This window comes from Salvia miltiorrhiza, chromosome 3, assembly GCF_028751815.1.
Source record: "Salvia miltiorrhiza cultivar Shanhuang (shh) chromosome 3, IMPLAD_Smil_shh, whole genome shotgun sequence".
Classification (NCBI taxonomy): Eukaryota; Viridiplantae; Streptophyta; class Magnoliopsida; order Lamiales; family Lamiaceae; genus Salvia; species Salvia miltiorrhiza.
Window position 1 is genome coordinate 35799952 of NC_080389.1, and position 9990 is coordinate 35809941.

Here is a 9990-nt window from a genome sequence, read left to right on the forward strand (position 1 = left end):
TGTCCACGACCGTCGTGTCCATCGTCCCCTGCCCCAGCCCCATTCCCACCCCGTCGATGGCCACGATCGTGGACACGATCGTGCCCACGATGGCCACGGTCGTGTCCATGACCGTCGTTGTTGCACCCCGTATTTTTCCTTATGTTGTGAGATAGTGTCTTAAAACTATTGAGAGTACTGAGATGTCGAGATGCGAGATTATTATTTTTTTTATGACCAGATAAGGCAGATTGTCTTTTAAATGGAGGTATGAGTGGACAAACCAATGATAGAGTTACAGTGAAGAGATTTGAGAAATGAGTTGAGTTGAGATGCTGATTAAATTGAGCTGAGATTTTATTTTATTTCCAACTACCGGGAATAGAGTTACCGGATACCGAGTTATCAGAGAGATTGACTGTCCTATTAAGAAAATAGGAATAATGAGTTGGAAATAGAGTCGAGAAAGAAAGAGTGAGAACCCTTGATGAAAAGAGTCGGTCTGAGAGACGTTTAGTTCGTTCGTATTTTGCCGATTGCTCTAATGTGATGTTATGTGAATTTACGTGACTGATTGATTATGTGATTTTCGTTACGTGTGCTTTTATGAGCAAGTTATTATGATTTTTTTTTTTATTTGAGAACTTTAGCACTTGGAATTTTAATTAAGTTTCCAAAGCAAGTGCGACTTATTTTTACCGAGAAATCAAAGAATGCCGGTTTATAGAATTTTCTCCAAATAAAATATTTTCAAATTATTTTTCCTATGATGAGGAATATTATAATTGAGTGAGTGCACTAATATTAGTGCTATAATTATTTTATTTTGGTCACATGAATAATTATGCTATGACATTTTATTATTGAGTAACATTTCCATGATAATTATTGTTATTATTCATTTACTACACTCTCTCACATTATTATTTTAATCCCTTAAGCATGTGCCTAATTGCTAAATTGCCAAGTGGATTAAGGGTGTAGAGATTAGGGGATCAAGGCATTAAATGCCAAATCTCTTCTAAGATTTGCAAATATTCTAAGTATCAAAACAAATCTTCTCAAAGATCATCCATATCAAAATCAATCTTGGAAAATCTCTCTCACTCTCTCACTCCCCCATTTTCGTCCATCTCCTTTTCTCCCTCATCTCTCTCTTTCCTCCATAACCACCATTGATGAAGACCACAAAAGCTTCATAGATTCATACCAAGAGCTCAAATCCACCTCTAAATCTAGCCTAAACACCTTCTATCTCCTAGAATTCAAGAGATCCATGGAAGTTTAGTCTTGGAGTTAGAAAGAGAAAGTTTGGTTCTTGGTGTGAGCTTGGGTAAGTGATCTTTAATTTCATAGATCTAGCTTGTATGATGTTATATGTGAGTTTATTTGGAAGATTGAAGCAAGAAATCACCCCCTCCCTTTGTTCTTCAAATTTTCGAAAATTGTGGGTTTCTACCCTTCAAAAAAATTTCTTTTTCTTTCCTTAAATTGGGGTGAGAAAAGTGATCTATGATATGTTTGGTGATGATTGATGTGTGTATTGAAAAGCTATGTCTTAAGATGCAAAGTTTGGTTGAGTTTAGTTTACCCAAAATTGGGAAATTTTGAGTTGATGTTTTAAATGATGAATTGATGATGAAAATGAGTCTATGAGATGTCTAAAATGATGATTGATGGAGTAGATTGAGGATATGATGTTAATTGATGACTTTGATGTGAGTTAGTTTGATAAAATTAGGGATATGTGTATCTATGCCCCAAATTGTTAATTGATGGTTTATATGTGAGATTAAATGGTTAAAATTGATAGATCTATGATTGAATTAAAGTTTCATGTGTGTTTGTGGAATTTCAAAAAGTTTAGTTTAATAAAAATTAGGACTTTCATGCCTGTGTGTTAATTAAGTGAATTGGCTTAGGATAATTGTAATTGAGCATGGTATTAGTGTCAATTATGTTTGATTAGGTCAATTGTTAGTTATATAAAATTTTGACTTAGTTTAGTTTATATAAGTTTTTGAGTTCTCATATGTTGAGAGGTCAATGATTGGTTTAATGAGGTTTAATTGTTTTACGATCATTATGTGAACGTTTGTCATGCTTTAATTAAGAGTCTACGTTGATACGTGAGTTTTTCTTCGAGATTAGTTTGCATGATATAATAGAATCTATGTATGTGTAATGAGTTATGTGATGTATGAAGTCATATATGATTAATTGAGTACTTTTGAGCATGAAAATGAGATGAGAATTGAAACGATGCGTTCTTTGAGACGTTTTCTTTGAGATTTGAGTTTGAGATGTAAGAGAAGAGTCAAGTTTGAGTTGTGATGAGTAATATGTTGTGCTTGAATGTTTTTGAGTGCTATAAGTGCGTAAGTTGAGTTTTGGGGAGTTTTCATTGAAGAAATGTAGAGTTGAGCAGGTTTGCTTGTGTGTTTGAGTTGGGAGTCATTTTCGTGACGCACTGACCTACTGATTTCGAAAGGTTTTGTTACCCAAATACCTTGAAAATTTTATGATACGTTTATACGCGAGTCTTGAACATACTTCTAAAATTTCAAGTCATTTGGACTTCGTTTACTATTTTTATAAAATATAAAACCAAAACTGCTACGTTCTGCCGAAATGTTCGGTGAGTAGCCAATAGAGTCACCTTTTCCAGTATCTTTCCCTAACGTTTTGGAGCCCAAATTTTTATTGTTAATACATGATTGTCTTAGATATGTACCCACCAAATTTCAGACCTTTTCGACACCGTTTACTATTTTTTCAAAAATCAAAGCTTTCGATTGCTCAAAACTGCCGAATATGGTAGACTGTAGTAAAACAGTCATATCTCCTAAACTACTTGGAGTTTTTAATCCTACTATTTTTTGAATGAAACTAGACTCAAAGAGGTTTCAAATGGAATAGGTTACGACTCCAGTGGAGTTCTGTGCCAAGTCTGGTGACGTTTATAATTCGTGTCAGTGCAGAATGAGGTTTGTTTTGTGACATGTCTATGTGTGATTTGATATGCTTATGTGTTTATGCTTGTTTATATGCTTGATTGCTATGAGTTTGATCCGAGTTGAGTGTTAAGTCGAGAATAGGACATATGAATCCTTAGAAGTTAAGTAAACCTAGGGATTGAGATTTATTGGGTAAATAGAAGATGAGTGAGAAGTATTAGTTTGAGACGAGATTGGTTTTAGTAACGAGTTCTAACTAAGGTTTGTTTTATCACATGAACCTTCGATGACGATGATGATGATATATGAAGGCCCGAGCGAGATGAAGAAGTAAGTCGCCTGTTTTCCTTTCCAAGTTGAGCGAAGGACTTCAGGTGGGCAATATTTTGAGTATACATATATCATACGAGCTTTCTAAACTGTTTTGATGATGTTATGAGTTTATCAAATGTTTTGAGATAAATGATGTTTGAGAACTGTTTGACTTGCCGATTTTTGTTGATAATGACTTGTGTGTTACCCTCTACTGATGAGACGAATTCGGCTCTGCCTCAAGCGGGATTTTGTGCACAGAGGTGAGTGACTGCGAGCCGTCTTCGGGTCGGCCGGTCACGGTACTTGAGAGGGAGGCCTACTTCTCAGTACCTTTGATATTGATGAGTTGTAGATGTGGTGCATACATGTTGAGATCTTTGACTGCAGTCGTTTCTTTATGATGTCATGTTTATTAAAACTGCTTACACAGGTTCATTTACACTAATTTATTCCTGTGTATTGCTGAGATGTGGCAAGTTTCAAACCTATAGCTCTAAGAGCACCTTTCTTGTTTTTCGGCGTTTGCCCACTGAGTATTATGTACTCACGCCCTGCATGTATTTCTAAATGTGCAGGCTAAGCGAGGAGCGAGATTGGTCTGGTTCTGGTGGGGGATTGTTTAGTTGATGTATTTACTTTATCGCATTTCCATTTTGTCGATACTGTCTTGATGATTGAGTTACTTTATTTTCTTTTGAATCAAGCAATGTACTCTCGGTTATGTGTCTTCATACATATAATCAGTTCGCCTTTTGCTGCGATACTCTGAATTTTATGCTTCCTTATAAAAAATGAGCTATACCCGCTTTGTTTTTGTTCTTGAAATTCCTGATAATTACGAAGTTATGACGATGTTGACGTTTATACCCCTGGAGTTGATTTAAGATGATTTCCTTAACACTTTTTCATGCGAGCTTCCGCTTGATGTTCAATCTATTCTTCTTGTCTTTTATTCTCTTAAAATAGTCGTAACGATACTCGTATCCCGCTATCACTAGCGTCGGGATCGGGCTGCGACAGTCGTATCCATCGTCCCCTGCTCCCACCTCATCCCCACCCCGTCGATGGTCACGATCGTGCCCCCTGCCCATCGTGCCCACGATGGACACGACGGTCGGGGGACGATCTTATCGGCCGAGACATTGCCATCGTGCCCTCACGTCGTGGCCTTCGCCCCCTTTCCCGTCGTCCCCTTGCTCCCCGCCCCCCCTTCCCCTCGTCGTGTCCTCCCCTTTCCCCCCATCGTGGCCTTCGCCCCCTTCCCACCCCTCGTCGGTCGCCCCCCTCCTCGCTTGTGCCATCGCCCATCGCTCTCTTCCCCGTCGTGTGATCGTGGGCACGACGTGGGCGACGATCGTGCCGTCGTCGTGCCCCGTTGCCGCAGCCCCCTTCACCTCGGTCGTGCCATCGCCGTCGCCCGTTGTGGACGCGATGGAGGACTCCCATCGTGGACACGACTGTGGCCCACGATGGCTACCATCGTGTCCACGATGGGAGCCCCCATCGTGATCACGGCAGCCCCCATCGTGGCCGTCGTATCCGCGATCGTGGACACGGGTTTGACTTTGTCTTCAAGTGGTGGGGACCGCAAGGGCTATTTTAGTCTTTTACAGGTTTTGGTATACAAAAGAGTTAGTTTTAAAGATGGGCTAAAAGGGATATCACTTAAAAGTTGGTATTTTTTTATAAATTTCCTCTTAATTATTTCTCATTCACTGGAAATCGGTTTTGAGTAAATAAATATACTATGATTAGCTACTCGAAACGTAAATTGATCTTGTGCCATTTAATTCCGCTAAATTAAATATTTTCGGTACTCGAAAATTAATCAAATATTGATTACTCAATAACCAATTTCCAACATTCTCTTCTTTGATTTCCAAAAGAAAAATGGTAAAAATATTTTTTTTCTCACTTTTCATTAAAGTAAAGGGACTTTGAAAATTTTATAACCAAAATAATCGCTCCGGATGTTATCGCCATATTTGTATTAGATCTGTGAAGATATTTTTCAAAAATAAAAAGTGTTTAATTATTTCTCAATTGAGCTTTCTAGCTATTAGTCTTAGATCATTCGGGTTGAGTTCTTTTCAAGTGGAGGAAATTAATACAAGGATTATTATTAACTTGTCCTAGAGGCTAGAAGTATTTTGTTTCCTATATCATTTTAAGATTTCAATGCCTTTTAAAAATAGAATTTGTTTTTTAACCTCTAAATAAGTGTTTTGATATTTTATGTTAATATTATATTAAATTTTTAACATATTTTTTTATTAAATAGCGTTCGCCTTGTGCATTTCTACTTCTGTAGACTGTACACTATTTTGCGACAGAGAATTGAGCATTTAAACTTCAAGGAATTAATGAATGGTGCAACCGAATTACCGAATTTTTATGTCTAGTTGCACATGTTGTTCTAGTAATAAATGTTGTCGTCTATTATTATATTACACTTCTAGTTCTTACAAGGGAAAATGAATATACATACACGCTCCCTCTGCCATTTTGCATATAGCATTTAATTTTATTTATTTATTTTTTTTTAAAAAAAAAAATCACCAGCTTTTGATTTGTTTAATTTTTTCACAATTTTAAATTTCACTAAAATTGAATTTGACTTGACGCTTATGTGTCAATTAAATGACACGTCCAATTAAATGAATTAATTAGACGATGTTGTTTTGATATCTTACATACTATCTTAGGACTAAAACATGAGCGTCAAGTCAAATTCAATTTGAACAAAATAAGAGATTTTTTTGTCTTAATATGATATTTAAGACATCAAACGATGACGTTTAGTCGATTCATTTAATTGGGCATGTCATTTAATTGTTATATAAGCGTCAAGTTAGATTCAATTTTGACGAAATTTAAAATTGTAGAAAAATTGAACAAAATAAAAAATTGGTGATTTTACAGAAAAAAAAAATTAAAAGTCATGTGCAAAATGGAAAAAGAGCAAAATTTATGTATTTACATGGACTTTTTTCGAATCAGGGGATGTTTTAGGACATTAACTTAGATTGATTTGAAAATTAGGACAATAACTTTCAGACTTGTAAAAATAGGACACTAATTATTTTTTAGAATAAAATAGGACACTAATTAATAAGCGTCGTAAAAATAGGACATTTCTCAGCCGATAACTGGCTAAAAAATGTCCTGCGGATGCAACACTTATTAATTAATGTCCTGTTTTACTCTAAAAAAAATTAGTGTCCTATTTTTACAAGTTCGAAAGTTATTGTCCTAATTTCCAAATCAATCTAAATTACTGTCCTAAAAAACCCTCGAACTCACTTTTTTCTTTTCAAAAAGCATATAATTTACTAAAATATGTTCATAAATTACAACCAGGCCAATATGAAATTAATATTCATTTCCCTTCCGCATCATAAGTTTTACAAACAGCAGAAAAACTACAAAAACAAAATACAGTAGATATACTAGTAGAAAGCATAAATTCTTCCTCCATATATATATATATTAGCTTTTCTTCTTTTTCCCAAGAAGAAACTAAGTACTCCTACTAACTAAAGACAGCATAATATCATTGTCCAAATTAGCCACGCAGACTAGAAAGAGAGAGAGAGAGAAGAGAGAGGAGAGAGAAAAGAGAATCAGCTGTGCATGGACGCATCAGAAGCCCAATTCTCTTGACCGGAAAACCAAGATTCTGGCAACTGGCCACACTCCGGCAGCAAGCGATCCACCGCGTAACAATCAAAGCCCTGATGATTAAGCGGAGGGAGTGCGCTAGCGCTATTATTGGGTTGGAAACTGGAAATTGTGGGAGCAGCATCATCAACATCAACTAAGTTGATCATGGCCTGCTGCAGCCAAATCTGAGTCTTGAGAAACTTGACGTACTGTATGGCTTGCTCCAGCATCGAAACCGTGTCCATCTTGGAGCCGCCGGGCACCAGGCTCTGCAGAATCTTGAACCTGTCGCTGATGCGGTGGCGCCGCTGCCTCGCCGCCACGCTCTGAGGGTCCGTCGACAGCTTCACGGCTGCCACTCCCCTCTTCTTCTTGCTCTTCTCGGAGGAAGTGGAGCCGCACGAACTAGGGTTTGAAAAGGAAGAGTAATCCATGAGAGATAGTGGGTAGATTGATGTTGTGAATTTGGGATTGTCATCACTCATCATCATCATCATATATATAGTGTGCTGACTAGGTTTATTTGGGATGCCTACTGAATGACACTCACGTGCTCCATAACACAAATTTTAAAACGTTACCTTGCAATTACAAAATTATATTTTATTTTATGTGTGTATCAAAGTGTCTCTAGAGTCTCTACGGTAAAAAAATCGCTTATTAAAAAACTAGATAAGTTTGTTGTTTTCATCATTAATTATTGCATGGAAAGCTGACCAATTTAGAAATTGTATTGTTTTAGTATATGATCATCTCCAACGTTTACACTTTACTGCATATGTCATTTTGAACAGTAATTTTACTACAATTATTTACACTAAATTTAAATTTTAAAAAATATTATTCAAATATTCTTCTTTTCACTTGCTTTGTACATTTCTTGAATCATACCTATATATTTCTTTCAAATTGTACATTCAGCCAAAACTTTTCAATTACTAACTTCGTATTAAATAAAAAGATAGTATTAAATTTATTGTAAACATTAAATACTTAAAAATTATATAACCTGGAAATAAAATTCATCAAAAATACAAAAATGGAAAAGTAAAAAACATCAAACAAGCCAACGTACACATAAATTTAAAGTAAATAAAAATAACTAAAATTCAAGACTCAAAATTAGTACTCCCTCCGTCCCTGAAATAAGTTCTCATTTTTTCTTTTGGGGCGTCCCCAAATAAGTTCTTCTTTATTTCTTTCCATTTTTGGACAACTACCCCACCACTAATAATACTTTATTAATTTATTCTTACTTTTCACTTTTTCACCACTCTCAATACTAATTATAACACTTTTCACCTTTTCACCACTCTCAATACTAATTATAACACTTTTCACCTTTTCACCACTCTCAATACTAATTATAACATATTTTTCTCCACTATCAATACACTTTACCATTTTTCCTTAAAAACTCGTGCCGTCCCCAAAAAGGAACTTATTTTGGGGACGGAGGGAGTATATTTTTTCCACAAATGTTCAATTAACTCATTCTAAAGTTTCAGATGATTATTTTCATTTCTTATCGATCTATACCAAGATACAAACTCTTGAAATCAAGTGTTTTCATATGTCTTATGTCGCTATCTCAACCTCCGATGGTGGTGCCTCTAGCATCTTGAATCGGACCACTAAGGTCAAGCTCATATTCAATTATCAAGCTATGCAATATTATATAAGTAGTCATTATATCATGTCACACTTCTTTATCCAAATAGCACATTGACTCAACTATGTCACACTTCTTTATCCAAATAGCACATTGACTCAACTACAATTATGAAACGTGCTTGGAAAACTTCAAATGCACGTTGTACGTCTTTTCTGTATGTTACTTGTTCATTGTAAAATATTTCAAATTTTTGTACGAGACATTTTAGATATATGATGTCGCCAAGTAATAATCCATATTAAATTCTTTTCCTCGAATAACATAATTAGCTAAAGGAACAATACCGTGAATGAAATTACTAAAAACGATTAGTTGAACGCAACAGGCTAGACTCATTAGGTTTGTCTCCATTTTCTGTTAACTTTTTTTTTAGACCGACATTTTCTATTAACTTAGATGATGAATGATGATAATGAAAATAACATTGGTAGTAAGAAAACAAAAATGAAGAAAAAGCAGTCTGAAGATACGACATCTATAATTGATGCAATGCAAAAACAGAATGAGCAGCTTGCGGAGGAAATGAAGACAACAAATGCATGACTAAAACATCATTTGACCAGCACCTAAAAAAATATCATTTGACCATTTACATGAACTTGAGCTTCATACAAGATCTACGCGTTCGTGCATTTACTGAAGTGGAAAAAAGACAGATTTTATAGAAAAGATCTCAACAACAAAGGTCAACCAAATCCTTTTGAAGATGAAACATATTCATCATATTTCAATAATATTAGAGAATCTAGTTCAAGTTTACTGGACTTAGATTAGTTTTTTATTTCTTCTGGTAGTCCATTTGTCTGCGTGTGTTTGATTTTCGAATTATGTTGTCAAATTTTAATTATGTTGTTTTTATGTCATATGTTATTTTTATGTCATATGTTATTTATATTATTAATATTATTTTAATTAATCTTGTATTATATTTTCAAATATGTCGTGTAATTAAAAAATAGTCCATTTTTTTATTGCAAATAAAAAGTTCAAATTAACAAAATTTACCAAATTGACAAAATTAATTAAACTAAAGAGAAAAACTAAAAAAAGGCCAACCAAAACTAAAAAAAGGCCAACCTGAACTAAATTAACTAAAAAAGGCCAAACTAAATTAAAAACTGATGAAAAACTAAAAAACACTCAAAATCGAAATCAAAAAAATTAAAATAAAATAATATAACTATAAAATGCCATTTGGATGCAGTCCTAATTATTTCTTCTTTAATTTAATGCTGCATTGCTTTTCTTCTTCATTTTTTTCATCTTTCTTATGCGGCTCTTCTTCTTCTTCTTCGGTCCTTCTCCCCATCTTCTTCTTAGTTTATATGATCAATAAGGGTTGCAATTTTCACAAAATAATAATGTGGTTTGGTGGATGAACGGTAGAAATACAAAAATGGT

At 34.9% G+C, this 9990-nt stretch overlaps 1 protein-coding gene and 1 long non-coding RNA gene across 2 annotated transcripts; one reads left to right on the forward strand and one right to left on the reverse strand.

Moving 5' to 3' along the window:
• The first annotated feature begins 1004 nt into the window (after nt 1-1004).
• Nucleotides 1005-4065, forward strand: LOC131016485 (uncharacterized). Its single transcript, XR_009099019.1, has 3 exons — nt 1005-1312; nt 3248-3310; nt 3827-4065. It is a non-coding gene; the product is annotated as an uncharacterized LOC131016485 (long non-coding RNA).
• A 2540-nt stretch (nt 4066-6605) lies between these two features.
• On the reverse strand, nt 6606-7395 carry LOC131016486 (transcription factor bHLH140). Its single transcript, XM_057945190.1, has one exon. It carries the CDS (start codon nt 7346-7348, stop codon nt 6875-6877), a length of 474 nt encoding a protein of 157 aa, XP_057801173.1. The 5' UTR covers nt 7349-7395; the 3' UTR covers nt 6606-6874.
• Between the last annotated feature and the right edge of the window lie 2595 nt (nt 7396-9990).

Bases quoted from the DNA above. Each gene is read 5' to 3' on its own strand.
- LOC131016486 (XM_057945190.1), bottom strand. From the start codon at position 7,348: ATGGATTACTCTTCCTTTTCAAACCCTAGTTCGTGCGGCTCCACTTCC.